The sequence below is a fragment of the Hermetia illucens genome, chromosome 2 (genome assembly GCF_905115235.1).
Source record: "Hermetia illucens chromosome 2, iHerIll2.2.curated.20191125, whole genome shotgun sequence".
NCBI lineage: Eukaryota > Metazoa > Arthropoda > Insecta > Diptera > Stratiomyidae > Hermetia > Hermetia illucens.
Window position 1 is genome coordinate 119,779,652 of NC_051850.1, and position 15,924 is coordinate 119,795,575.

Consider the following 15,924-nt stretch of genomic DNA (forward strand, 5'->3'; position numbering starts at 1 on the left):
TTGGGGGAAAGCTTTTCCCGATTCTCTTTCGAATTCGTTTGCCGCATGGCTACATATTATTGGTTACAAATACTTGCTTGAGTTGTTGCGGAGAAGTATTTTTATCAGAAGGCCGATTTTCAATTAAATGATGAAAGGTCCCCGTTCAGGCCAGGACGCGCGTTTGAATCGTAATATTTGAACTGAGCGTACGACACGAACTAGTGCGCTGGTCACTAAATGGGACTTCCCCCAAATTCTGATGCAATCTTCCAAGCTCTGCTATCATTCTCTTTATGTATCTACGTATGTATAAAATGAATTCAGACAGTTGGAAGCTTCCATTGCAGTACAACCAGTTTGCAGAGGTAGACGTTCCGGTGGGTTTTCACACGAGGTGCGAACTGTATTTGTGTTAAAGATATAAATCTGGAGCTAATAAAAGCAATTATAAGAAAAAATGTGCGGGATATTTGCTGTGTTTTCGTCATCAAGGAAGCCTTTCGCCGGCAAAAAGTGTAAGGGGAGATTCAAGAAGTGTCTCAGAGAAATAGCCTACGACCAGAGCAGTAAACAACGGCATCGAGGCCCCGAGCACACCGGCATCGAGGTACTGGAGAGTGATGGCGTTGCAATGGTGCATGAACGTTTGGCTATCGTAGGCGTCTACACTGGAGACCAGCCCTTCAGGTCTGATAAAGGACACATCTTGATGGTAGCAAACGGTGAAATTTACAATTATTTGGAACTCAGTGAAAAGATTCGCGAAAAACGGCCTTCTTACAAGCCAAAGAGTGATTGCAGCGTTCTTATTGAACTCTATGAAGACCACGGAGTGGAACTCTTCAGCTATATTACGGGGATGTACGCATTCGCCCTGTATGATGAAGAAAGCAAGAATATTTTATTGGCGAGGGATCCATACGGAATCATTCCAATGTATTTTGGTCGAGACAGGGAACAAAACATTTGGGTTGCAAGCGAAATGAAGTGTTTAGTGGACGTCTGTACTGAAATCGAGGTTTTCGAGCCTGGCACAATGATGTTTGGGCCGGTAAAAGAGTTGAAGAAGAAACGGTTTTTCAATCCAGATTGGTTTGATAAACCTCTCAGAACGCACACCAACCTGACACTGCTAAGAGAAACCTTCGAAAAGGCTGTGCACAGCCACTTGGAATGTGAAGTTAAATTTGGCTGCCTACTATCTGGCGGAGTGGATTCCAGCTTAGTGGCCTCGATTGCGACTAAAATCGTTCGACAGACCGACCCTGACTTTAAGCTAGAAACTTTCAGTATCGGGCTGGAAGGTGCTCCAGACTTCGAATACAGCAACAAGGTCGCAAAATTCATTGGCAGTCATCACACCGAGATCCACTTCACAGTTGATCAAGGACTAGATTGCATTAGAGACATCATATACAAGTTGGAGACGTACGACATCACCACCGTTCGATGTAGCATCCCCATGTATATGATGACGCGATTCATGAAGAGTAAAGGAATCAAGATGGTCCTTTCCGGTGAAGGGGCGGACGAGATATTCGGCGGGTACCTTTACTTCCATAAGGCGCCGAACCCTGAAGACTTCCACCATGAGTTAGTGAAACGTGTCAGACAACTCCACTTGTCTGATTGCCTGAGAGCCAACAAGTCTTCAATGGCGTGGGGCATTGAACTGCGCGTTCCATTCCTCGACAAAGAGTTCGTAGACCTCGTTATGTCTATCAATCCAGCTGAGAAAATCCCTGGGCCTCTGAATCAGTTCCAAATAAATGGAAAAAGAAGCCATGGACCTAGGATAGAGAAGTACATTCTACGAAAGGCGTTCGATGGCGGTTCGTATTTACCAGACGATGTCCTTTGGCGGCAGAAGGAGCAATTTTCCGATGGTGTTGGATACTCCTGGATTGACACAATAAGCGAATATGCCGCATCTCATGTAACAGATGAAGACTTCGCAGCTGCTGCAGAAATCTACCCTATAAATACTCCCACAACCAAAGAGGCTTTCTACTATAGAGCTATATTCGAGGAGATGTTCCCCGGCGACCATTGCGCTCGAACCGTGCAGAAATGGGTACCCCGCACAGATTGGGGTTGTTCGGATGATCCATCCGGGAGGAAACAGGCTACCCATACCGCACATAAGAAATGCAAAACAGACGTTTAAGTTATATTTAAGATTTAAATGCACCTTTTTGTTTAACGAATTTGATAGACTGAGAAAATTGTTATGAATCTGAATCTGCATCTGCAATACATGTGCAGATACAGCAAAATTTGTCTGAAGAAGTTTTTGAGTTTTCATCGTCAGTGGAGCTGACGAGTTAGTATTCTTTTGTTAACTTTCGTTATAAGACTGAAAATTGTATTAGCTAAGGTATCTGCTGTACTTTCCAATTCTATATGTGTCTAAAAGCCGATTTTCAAATAGATATCCTTTGTAGACTAGTTTTGCATTTGCTTTATTACTTAACATCAAGGAGTTGATGGTTAGTCACTGGATCGTGGTGGTGATTCAGCGGAAGTCGTTTGTGTATTATTTTTGCCCCATCTGGCTTCATTTTCTACGAAGTCCGATAAATAATAATAGGTCATCATGTTGTGAGTCACGTGGCTGGGCTACAAATAGCTTCCAACCTATCAATTTATGTTCAGTGGCCTGCATCCTCTAGAAAAAAGAATAAACAACTTTCCACGGAGAATAAAGTATACCAATTTATTGTCGGCTTGTGGCAAACTTCGAACCTCCTAAATCGTTTGGCGGACTAAACATCGCCATCCACATGTTTACAAGTACATTAGTGTATTCTGAGCAAGCAAGCAAATTCCCTTTGATTTGCCCAAAAAATCAACACTCGTTTTCCAAGACAAATACTATCCACAGAGAATTTGCCAGGACTTGTTGAGATTTGACAAACAAGTGGATGCGGCTTAAAAATGGCTTACGAAATTTAGTTTTCAACTGAGAATAACAACAGCCACGTCATGAAAACTCAATAACCCAACAGCTCGCGGGTCGTTTAGCAATTGCAGTCTTCATTACTGGGTCATCTCCATAATAGCGCAATGAGTGTGTGCGTGCTTTTTGAATTCATTTAATTTGTATAGATTAATTTTGAACACTGGGGTAGGTACTATTTTAGTGGCAGGTGCTAATTATTGATGTCACTTGCATTAGTTTCGTCGCGTTGTTTTCAAACTGACAGTTTCAGCGGTCGGTCATTGCGCTCTATTTTCAACTTATTGAGTTATTTTATACTTTTAATGACGTGGCGGACTGCTTCTACTGAAACTGCTAACTTGTTTTTGCAATTTCGCAGAAATTTTCACCTATTTCACGATGTGACCATAAACGGCATAACGTTACCAGTTCAAAATTTCGGCCATTTTGCCATTCAGCAAAACTTGGTACATATTGCCAATTCTTAATTTTGTTTGTGTTGGAAAGTACCTACAGTATATATTCTTTATAAAAACATCGAATATAACGACATATCGGTTTTACGACGAAGTCCCGGCCGGAAAGAGTACTTTTGTATGTGTGACTCATCGTTTATAACGACATCGGTCACATATTGCGACCAACATTTTATAGCAACGAATTGGCTGAATTTGAATCTTATAACAACGGACTCATGAGCTCAAGTAAAAAATTTATCGTTTATTGTTTCAAAACACCCACACAATTTTGAAGGACTTTATCGCGGTCCTTCAAAATTGTTGAATACAGAATACAGAGTTTATATGAGAACAATTTGACTTCGGTAAAAGTAAAAAAGGTTAGGTCTTGTAACCAATCTGTTTTACTTAAATTGTTTAAAATTCAAAGAAGCCGCAATATTCCCATCAGCGGTCCTATATTACAAGCAAAAGCGGCCGACTTTGTCAGAAAACTTGAATTAGAAGATTTTAAGTGCACGGTTGGATGGATACAACGATTTAAAAAGAGGCACAACATTGTTTTTGGTAAAATAAGTGGGGAAGCAACAATTGCACTGGAAGGAATCTGTAACGATTGGATAACCACAGCATGGCCAAATTTAAGAAAAGTATACAAAGACGAAGAATTTGTCAATACAGATGAAACCGGTTTTTTTTATATGATGCCAGATAAAAAAATGAAATTTAAAGGAAACAAGTCGGAATACCGGAAGCTCGCGCTTCGGGTATAAAGGTTTTGTGTTCATCTTATGTAAGAGACGCACATTTTTCTGTCCGTATATAGCTACAAATCCAACATAATCCTTCATATTTTTCCAAACTACGAGACATACGTACATATTACAGCCATAGATATCACGCTCACCCTAAACAAACAAACTGCCTATTACCTACTGTACAAGTTAACAAATAACAGTTAACAAATGGGTTAACAAATGAAACGATATTTGTTTTATACTTTTTTATTCGTTCACGAGGGCCAGAGTGCTTACGCTCTGGTAGTACTCGAGGAACTGCTGATCTCCGTTTTCTACACCTCCTTAAATACTATGTCTTATTTACTAATGAGTCGACAGGGAAATATACAACACATATTTCCTTGTGACCCATGGTTCTTATCTTTAACACAGGGAAACTATACAAAACATGTTTCCCTATGACCTGTGATCTTAATTACTATATGGGTTCAGACTTTTATTACCCATGGTGATAATGTTCCTGGAAGGTCGGGGATTTATTTATCTAATGGGATATTATTCCAGGAAGGTCGGGGATTTATTTATCTAATGGGATGTTATTCCAGGAAGGACTACAGACATTGTTTTCTATTGAATTGCAGATGGTTGGCATCTGCTTTGTCGACTATGACTTACACATATATGCACGTATCTAAATTTATCGTACCCATATTTCCGATTTACGTCTTATATCTAACTGAATTAGGCACTACCCGCAAAGTTCATTAGCACGCATATATTATATACCTACATACACACATGTCTGGTTGACAAATAACTAAAAAACTAAAACAAAATAAAGTCTGCGACCCAATTCGTAAGAACTCATTTCGTTGTGATATTGACGAATTGATATGTGATGATGACGTCATGCGGGTTGTAGAGTGAACGAAATTCACAAAAAATTGTAAAGTTTCACCCCCTATAACTTTGTTAATAATAGTTGGATTTTCTTCAAACTTGACCAAACTGTGCATTATATTCTTCGTTACACGCATGCCAAATTTTGTACTTCTGGGATGAACATAAGGGGGGTGCCGGGTAAATTTCTAAAATGTGGAAATATACTATTATTAACTTTATTTGTGCAGATATCGGAACCGGATATATTTTGAGGCCTAGATTTCGTAGAGATGCACCACTGTGATTTTTTTCAGATTTTTCGGTTGGATAAGTTCTGAGAACGAGACCTGTTACACTTTTTGTGGGTCATATTTTAAACCCTCACTCCCCTATGTTTCATCTAATATCAAATATTGAACCAGATTCGAAAAGTACTAATTGAGACCTTTCATTTGATACCCTACATGGCTACATTCTATGAAAAAAAAATTTGCACCCTCCATTCACATGTACGGGGAGCCCCCCCTTAAACTTAACATAAGATGGCGCCACTTACCGCATGTAAAGGGATCACCAGATTACATACTCTCACCAATTTTCGTGACAATCGGTCCAGCCGTTTCCGAATAAATCGGGTGTGACAGACAGACAGACGGACAGACAGACACCGTCTCGATTCTAATAAGGTTTTGTTTCACACAAAACCTTAAAAAGTGTGTTGAAGGTAAACTTTCCAAAGAAAAATTGACTGTTCTTGGATCAGGAACATTAAAACTTGTGGTTATTGGCAAAGCTAAACGGCTTCGATGTTGCGTCGCTACATGTAGAATATGAAAACAACCCACGAGCTTGGATGACATCAGCAATATTTTAAAAAAATATTGCGCGAAGTAACAATAAACTTATTCGGGAAAAAAGGAAATTTTATTGCTCTTGGACAACTATCCAGCCCACCCGAATATTCAAAATTTAAGAGCGATAAAACTAATCTTGCTTCCTCGAAATACTACGGCAGTTCTCCCACCAATGGATCACCATAAAGTCACTGAAAACACATTTTGGAAAGGTAAAATCATAAAACTTTTAAAAGACATCGACGAAAAAGGTGTTCCTGAAAAATTACAGATTCTGGAGACAATTTGCTAATTTTAAAAGCAAGTAGAGTTACGTCGGCTACATAATGATCGAGATGAGGATGAGTAAAATCTACCTTTAGCCCGATGAGTCCGCAATTTTTTCAATCTTTCTATGTTAGAACTGGGGTCTTGAATTATCATCCAAATTCAATTGTTTCTTTTTCGTTGGTGTGAATATTTATTCTTGCAAATACCGATATTTCGGGAACCACTTGTTCCCTTCATCAGTGCTAACAAGTTTGCAAGAATAAATATTCACACCAACGAAAAGGAAACAACAAGTTTTTATTATTTCAATTAATTAATCGTTGGAAACACCGCATAATTTTACTCAGATCAATTAACGAATTTGATAATCGCTTGTATCTGTTTTTTACGCTCAAAATGAGCTCTACGAAAACACATGGATTGCTGGTGGGAAGCACATCCTCATTTGAAACCCTCGTTACATATTATTTTATCCGTTAGTTGGATGTGCCACATACATGATGTAATAAAAGGGAGGGGACCTTTTGCGCGTCGTGATCATTGTTCCGAGAAGGATAGAATTGAACTGAACTACAACGAATTTCTACTTCGAAGAATTAGAAAACTCAGTCCTTGCTGTCCGTTATTGAGAGGTAAAAATACGTGACATAATGAATGTTTCTGACGATTTTTAATGTCTGCGGCCGTTGTTCCGAGGGTCCGCTAAATACAGGAACTGTTGTGTTAAAAACCATACCTGTGGGCCCGTACAACATATATTGTCCGGTAAATAGAGGTGTCCGTTAGGAAAGGTTTCCCTGTATACTGAAACAAACAATTTAAAGGTTCTGTTATTCTGTATACCGCGGTTATGATTTTATGTTACTAAATTTTAAAACGACCGAGTTCTAAAATAAAATCTTCAAATATCGCTTCTGCTTTTTATTGAAAATCTAGAATACAAATAAGGAATTATTAACGGACGATGGTAGATGTGATTGACATACTATAATATATTCCACCAAGGAAAGAAAAGCTTGAGTTCGGAAGTAATCTAAATCGGACATGTTTGCTGAGTTGTTCAAAACATGCATACCGAAGGGGATATTTCCCGCATCATGCAAGAAATACAACCTAATACTACTGTCTAATGCTGGTAAACTCCGGAGAAGTCTCCTTCATATGGAGTTACAGGAACTTCAAGTAAAAAAATTTAGTCAAGATTCAATGGTCGAGAGCCGAGGAGACGTTTCAGATGATCTGCGTGAATTCCGTAAAACCAGATAAATAACTGATGCCATTAAATTGATTATTGTCTTGGCCGAAAATACAAGGAAAGGATAGTGTATCAGCAAAAAGGAGAATTTTTTTTTTCTTGGCTAAAATTTGTCAATTGAAGTCACACAACTACAACATTGTATCCAAATAGCCATACGGGTCTATAAGAGGATGGCTCGCCAGCCGGTGCGCTGTGGTTGCAAAGAATCTCGAAGATAGTGAGTTATGTTCATGGAAAGTAATCGATGCTATCAGAGGGGTTAAAGGACCCTGTCCTTTGTCGCTTGCGAAGGAAAAAACAGAAGCAAAGGATAGTGAGGAATGACAGATATGAAAATCCGTTTTACGCAACAAAGACGATGTGCTTACGTCAGGGCATCTAGCCCCAAACTGCTTTACACAGTCCCAGTTTGCTTAAACGAGAAACGATTTTTTCGGGCAGTGTGGTGGTTGTGACACTGACGCTTGTAAAATTGTTAACGATTGCTTCTTTATCGTAATTAGCGAAAGCGAGGCTTCGAATCAGTTGCCGGTCCCTGGACAGAAGTCCATAGATTTGATCCAGAGCTCACAGCAATTACCGATCTGAATAGAACTGGCAAGTCAAATATTATATATGGGACTCTATATGTTTTGTGCTTGGGATCATGAATTTAGTTCAGGGAAGAGTTGTTTCGAATGGTGTAAGAGCAGGTCGGTTTTGTATAGTCTGTATCTGAATATTGTGTAATTCAACGTGAAAAGATTGATTGTGAAACAAAAGTTATCTCCAAAAGTTAATAGTGCTAGAGATTCGGGCATCAAAACGAGTTGTTTGAAATATTATGAACCTAGCATAGATTATGTCGTTAAACAAACGTTCCAAGTAATATCTCATAACCTAAATCTATTCAAAAGACTTTTACAAAAAGATATTTCAGTGGAATTCAAACCGTCAAAAATAATATCTAAACTTCTGATATAGAATAGAAAGCGTTTACTGTTATAATAATTCATCATTCAATCGACCTTCCTTCCTTCTTCCAGGATTAAATTCTAGCCTGAACCAAAGTAGAATAAATTTCAGCGCCAACATCCTTGCTGGAGTACTATATCTAATGAACGCGCTACAAGGTATTGATCAATTTTCTCCTATATTCCATGAAATTCTTTGAATATAATGTTCTTAATTTTAAATAAAACGTGATTAAATATTTAGAAGGCCATCAAAATAGATTAAAAATTCGCTATAATATGAGAGCGAAGCGAAGGATCAAATCTTACCATCACAGCAAGCAGTTGCCGCGGCCAATATAGTAATTTCTCCGGATGTGATTCCCGGGGTCTCCATCTTTAATTCTGAGAAGCGACACAATGAAGTGGCACTTGGCAGAGCTTTTATACAGAAATGAACTTTGTTCAAGATATGTGAGTAACATTTAGGAAAATATGAACCTTTAAGTATGGTTAAAAGTTAATTAAAAATATGCAATACTAAAAGTCTTAGTCTAAGGTACAAATAAGTTTTCTAAGAAAATAAAAACAAAAAAAATAACATTATCATTTGAAGCATGCGCATAAATGTGGGTGTTAAATTTGTGCCGAATATGATAAATATCCGTTATACGTAAATTAAACCACATTTGCATTACTAAAAGTCTTAGTTTAAGGTACAAACAAGCTTTCTGAGAAAATAACAAAACATCGCCACTGGGAAAAATGTGCATAAAGGTAGAAATTAAATTTGGAAAGGACATGAAAAATTCGAAGATCAGTTATACCTCCACTCTTGTTTCAGAGGAATTGATCGAAAATCCTCCTCTTAGTTTATTTAGTTTTCAACCTGGATTACTGTATTCGATAAGTTGTCATATCAACAGATAAGTGTACGAAAGGAATCAGAGTAAAAAGTTTAATCAATCATTGATCTAAGTTGTTTGTGCCCTAGCCGTCAGTCCTCCCTGCTATAAAGGGTTCCCCTCATTATGTTTGAAACGGCAGAGGGTAAACGTTTAGGTTGGGGTAGGTTGCCGCAGGGCCACCATGTCATAGCCCCGAGACTTCACATCTCTATCAGAGTAGTTTACCCCGGTTCCATATATTATCTCGCGCAGTCAGCGCTCACGACTGGCAAACCTGTCAAGGGAGTTTGGTTGGTTGACAGTCTTGGTGACCGTGTTGGTACCAAGGTGATGCAACGCTGCACTTTCATCGTAACAAACTCTCTATGACGTTTTTCCATTCGTACATACATAAGAATGCAAAAGGTTCTCTCATATGCTGCCAAAATCTAATATATAGATACGTACATACATATCAAAGACAAATAGGAGCACTAAATAAACATTGCCCATTATCACATACTGATGCGTACATATGCACTCACAGGCGCAAATAATCGCCCACCTTTTATTTTTTTCAATTTGTGGAAATCGTCAAATGTAGCGGATAATTTATGAAAAGTACGTTGAAAACTACCTTTGGGGTAATAAATAAAACAAGTCTTGCGAAAAAAGTGGTTTATTAAAGAATGCTTATCAAAAATCGATTGATCGAATCGAAAAAAAAATTGAATAAAGTGTTCCAAAAAGTGTCCTCAAAATTAGATATGGGTATTGTCGCCTCTGGCCCTTATGACTTCTTGTAGCCAACTTGACAATCGTTTAATGATATGTTGGATTCTATGACACTCCTCTACCACAGCAGTCTTGAACTCTCCTTGGGTTGTCGGAGCTGGTACTTTTGCTTTTACACGTCTTTTGAGATTGTCCCAAATATGTTCAATTAGATTAAGTTGAGGGTTGCTTGCCAGCCATAGTGAAACTTGAATCTCGACCTCATTAAGTGGCAGATCGTGCGACATGAAATGAATCTAAAGTTGTAATCAATGAATGGTGGGAAACGTTGAACATCATCCACGTCACACTGCCTCTATCGAACATAACAAAATCCGCTCGAGCCTCGTAAGAGATACCTCCCCAAATCATTATGGAGCCTCTCTGTTAACCTACTGTTTCGGAAATAGTATATGAGGCAAACCTTTCATTTTGGCGCCTGTAGACACACCGATATCCATCTAGACCTCTTAAGGCTATTCTGTTTTCATCCGAGGACAGGACGACTTTCCATTCCTCCACAGTCCAGTCAGCATGTTCCCCCGCAAAAGCAAGCCTAGTTCTACGGTGTTATGAGACGCGAGCTGGGCGAACAGTCCTCAGATTTTTGTTGTCAATCTTCTTTTAATGATACTTTCAGTTACATCGACATTTGACATTTCTCACCTCAAAAGACGCGTATGAGCTTCAATAGCGGTGCACAAGATATTTCTCAAAACGTGCTGACATAGAAGTAGTCATCTCGAGTTGAAGTGCATCGATGTCGACCTTGACCAGGCCTGCGGGTGTATGAGCCTATCGCCCGAAATCATCTGATGGCATCCCCTAGTAGGAGGTACGCTGAGTGTACAAGCGATGCGACGTTGGCTGCACTCAGCGTCAACTGAAAAGATCTAGGTACACCAGTTGCCTCGAGTGACATTTTTTATAGTCACAAACAATAATCGAACACTACAAACTCAAATTAAACAATATTCGCACATTATAGCAGGAAAGAATGGGAAAGGTTAATAAAGTGCACAACTACAATAATACCAAACAACAATTAAATTCCAAAAACTCGTCGTTGACACATATTTAGGATATAAAATAACGGTATTAATGTTTAATTAATTGCAAGAGTACTCCCTTGACAAAAAAAACAGAACAGTTAACGTAAACAACAAGGCGACGAATTATATAGACGAGCGGTTAATCGGGCCTGCGAGTGTATTATAAATGTGCGAATCTAAATTGATCAAATGCGAAACTTTGCCCTTCTACAACTTTGTTAATAATAGTTGAATTGCGTTCAAACTTATCGGATTTATATCCCATATTATGGCCTTCCGATAAATTTCAAAAACATGGTAATATGCTATTATTAACTTTACTTTTGCAGATGAGCCCAAATTTCTGATCTTTTTAAGATTTTTCACTGGGATAGGTTCTGAGAACGAGTCCTGTTTCACCCCTATGTTTCGCCCGATATCATAAATAAGATCATTATCAAAAAGTACTGATCCGGCTATTTCATTTCATATTTTACATGATCATTTTCTGTGAAAAAAAATTTTACACCCCCCTTTCACATCTATGGGGAGCGTCCTTCCTCAGCCTCCTTGTTATATGTAAAGGGATTCACAGACCACACCTTCCCACCAAATTTCGTTACAACCGGTTCAGCAGTTTTCGAGTAAATCGGGTGAGGAGACAGAATGACAGACAGACAGATTTCAATAAGCTTTTGTTTCACACGAAGTCTTAAAAGCGGGAAAGACCAGGAAAGCGCGACTGGGAACGGCACGTATAGAAGTAATGTATTACCTTATGGCGGTTCCACGGGGCAAAGTGGGAGTTGCGGGTGATTTTAATGCGCAAAAATCGAATACACTCGTGTGTCCAGGTCAGTATTTTTGAAGACATCTACATTCTTAATATTAATCTTAATTAAAAAAAAAACTAAAATAAAAAGGACAGAGAGACAGCGGACCGATTAGAATAACATTTTGTTTTAGAAAAAAAACTTAAAATGAATAGGACAAACCAAAAGAGGGATCACCTAAAAATAATTTTTTCAGCAAGACTCTTCGGAAAGTACTAATAATTCCGTAATTGGTATTGTTTCTCCAAATCAAGGAATGTAAGACCATAAGAAATTAGAAACCGTTCAATATATACTTATGAAAAGTCCCTTAGTTATCAAGAGTCGTAGTATGCAGATGTCAACATACTTCTTAACATTGGTGGCTCCGCACACTTACAGCTTGCACCCAGTCTGATAAATTGCATTAATAATCAACAATTAAATTCAATAAATAATCGGCGGCTTCTTCTGGGGAATATCATCGTATGATAGAAGATCAAACCATACACGCATAATACCATCCACTCAAAGATCTTTGCAATATAGTATCCATGTGCAGGCTGCCGACTACATTTAAGTATGTAAGTTGAAACTGAAGTTGTCCAGTGGTATCCATTTTAATAACATCATTATATATGATATAATGGTTAAATTGATTTGAGCATTGTCAGCAATTGGAAGAATCCACCAGTTTAAATATACGCATGTGCTATATATATATGCACTCGGATTTAATATGAATAAAGTTCAATGCAAATGGGAAGTAATAAAAAAAAATCACAAGCTAACCAGTTTCGCGAAACTATATATATTTATATATCTGTTTTGATTCAAAATGTAAATTTGAAAGAGGCTTGTCCAAAATAGCGATGTAAACCGGTTGTTCCAAAAGTTTCTAAACGTACGCAAAATCTTTCAACTGGTCTTTGGTTTCCCGGAAACACATAATCCATTCCGAGCATCAAGTCAGATTTTTGCTGAACGAATGGTATTTGATTCCCAAACAGGAAGAATCCGAAGAATAAAATTTAAGAGCGGACTAGTATCAGTAATTACAGTACTCAGGCATCGGAGTGATATTACAGAAAATATGTGAATATACGAATAATGAGGAAGTTGGTTTTATTCATTACTTTCATGTGCATGCATTACTTTCAACAATGACAAGTAACACTCCAAAGATGTAATGTTGAAATATATTATACGATGCCAAAATCCAGAATAGGGAATATATATTGAGTCAATCCAATCAGTCATTCCAAATGACGCCCAACGTGTAGTAACTTAATGAGATGACTGGTGGTTACCCCTTGGTGGTTGTTTTCCACCCCTTGGTGGAGTATATCGAATCAATCGCGCCTACGTGACATCGTACCCGGCCCATTGCAATGCGCTTCAACTCGCCCAAACCTTCCGAGATGCCCACACTTCTCTTCTACTATTCTACGTCAAATGCCTTTGGAGCTACCCACTCGTCGGTTATCTTGGGAGAGATGACTGACACTGCATGGCATAGGCAACAATGCAATTGCCACCACTCTATAATATGTAACCCACCCATTGCCATTTCCGCCGTCCAATCACATCGCGTAGGTACGTATTATGCGCCGACCATGTCCTTTATTCGAAAAAGTAGCAGGCCAACATACGACGCAAATAGGTGTTCATGAATTCTTCAAGTTTTCGAATGACAGTGGTGGTTATATTTCCTGTGCTACTTCTATATAGCATCACAAAAATAATGCTAGAACAGAAAAGTATCAACTTGATCTTCGTGTTGAAATAATCGCATTTAGGGAATTTAGGCAAAGCGCCAAAAACGGATCTAGCGTTGTTATTGCCCCGAGTGGCATTCAGGTCAAACTACATTTCCTAGATATAAAAATGTGTTCGATGCTCTACCCGTTGACACAAATAGGGAGAGTGAGATAACCCGTCAGTCAGAGAAACTCGGTTTAGTTGGTGTTCTAAATGCCTCTCTTTCCAAACCCAGTGGAATTTTGGACAAAGTCTACGACCTGATTAGAGACCAAACAGATGGACCATCGAGATGCCATGACCCATTGAACTCCTCCACGACCCCTGGGCAAGGAAGCATGAAGAACGTCGCCAATAATAAGAAGAAATAAAATGGATAAAATCGACTCCGCTTTGAACTTCAATTTACTCTGAGATTTTATCTAGATGCAAAACGTCAAATACCATAATATGGCGCTCTGATATCAGTTATTAGTTTCTCCAGAATCTCCACTCTCCACTAATCCGTCGAGTGTTAGTGTGAGCCACGCAGGAGTATGAAGATCAGAAACTAGTATACTCTTTGTCTATCAAGTTTTCGTGGTGTCCTTTGATACGTTCCATGTGATTATCTTAGCTATTATCTTTGCAACGGCAGGTCACAGTAAAACGCGTGCCCTTCTTTGGAATTTTAAAGATCATCAACTTCTTCCACTCTTTGGCAAAGTAGCAGATCCGACGAAACTGCAACAATAAATAACCCCGTGAGGAGACGGTGAAGGCTTCATTCTGTTCCAGTGAAATGATAGCCGAGCTGATTATTCTTCTGCTTGGAGGAACAGTCCTTAGGCGGTGGTTGGTCATTTCATTTATAAATAGAAGAATTTCACCCTTTCGGCCTCCTTTCCATCTCTTCAGCTATTCGCCATCGTGGATGAAGAGTCGACTGTTAACGTCCTTCATAGGACTATCGAAAAGCTTCCGACCACATAAAGCTTCTTCCCTGATGAGGTATAATAACTAATTTGTAGTTTTCTATACCTAGGAGAAGTGGTGAACACAACATGTAAGTGAAAGTAAGTCACCATTAAATAGTGACTCCTTCGGAGGTGTATGTCTTATTAAATCTACTGCTGATCGCAAAATGATCAATCTTATTGCTCGTACGGTGTCGGTCTGTTGAAAGCCAACTGAGCATATCACAAGCTCTGCGCTCGAACAATGTGCCATCAATGACGAGGCGGTGGAAGCTGTAGTCCCACCATTGTCGTTACGATCGCCAAGACCTCCTCATCACATATCCAAGCAAGATGTTGTCAAATCCCACCTTGGCACGATTACAGTGTCTAATCTTTAAGAAGTCTTTCCTGACATGCGCGTAATTGCTCGTAGAAAGCATTCTTTCCACTATATCGGAAGTAGAAAAGAAGATAAGTGTACAATTGTGATGACCCGAATGTTGCAGTCAGAAGCCTGTCAAAAACCGCCCAAGGTCAAAAGCGCACCTTGGAGTCGCCGTCGGTAACAATCCGACACAGAATTCGCATCTGCTTCCGCTTCATTTTCCAGTGTATAAGAGCGCAAGTCCATTAGCATTGCACTATCTTACTTCGCCTAGGCCCAAAATGTCCAACTTATATCGTTGGAATTCTCGCTCGAGTTGGAGAAAGCGAGTACTCTGGAGTCCCTCGAGCGTGCGCATACTCCAGGAACCAATCATGGTCCATTTACGATCGCTGAACACGCGAACTAAAACTGGAAAATAGAAGGAAACAATGGCTCCACCGCGCATCTGGAACCGTAAAACTCGGATCACGGATTCCACTATTGAGAGGAAAGCTTGGCTTTGTACTGCTTCGCCGCAAGGCTATGCTTGAATAGCACGATATGGCCTGAAATTTTCATGCGTCTCCCTTGCTTGTAGAATACGTCTCTGGTCTCTACTGTCGGTCTAATGTCGGCTCCACACGTTTGGCTTTTCCGCAAACTACAAACCTCTACAAACGTTTGGTCAAACCAAACATCGTCAACTACACGTTTGCAAAAAAACTGATACTCGTTCAGATGAGCGACTTGCTGCGGAAAAGGGCGCATTCGTTTGGAAACGAGAATTGTAGCGAGGTGTAATATTTGGCCGTCCTAATATTTCGCTCTTTCTCTTTTGGCGTCATACCTGGAAGTGAAAAAGTTCGCATTTCGATTCTCATAAAGATACGTCTTTACTTCGTTGTCGGGATTAAGGTGTTGTTTGGTGATGATTATTGGGTTCGAAACAGAGGTATGTAACGTCAGGATATGCCTGACTGTCCCGAATACTTCGTTTCTGATCAACTTTCCAAATTTAAACAGTAAACACTAGATTG

The 15,924-nt window shown here is 39.2% G+C and overlaps 1 protein-coding gene across 1 annotated transcript; it reads left to right on the top strand.

Moving 5' to 3' along the window:
• The first annotated feature begins 225 nt into the window (after positions 1-225).
• Positions 226-2,430, top strand: LOC119648717 (probable asparagine synthetase [glutamine-hydrolyzing]). Its single transcript, XM_038050525.1, has one exon. The coding sequence runs from the start codon at positions 440-442 to the stop codon at positions 2,147-2,149; it is 1,710 nt and encodes a 569-aa protein (XP_037906453.1). The 5' UTR covers positions 226-439; the 3' UTR covers positions 2,150-2,430.
• Positions 2,431-15,924: the final 13,494 nt, after the last annotated feature.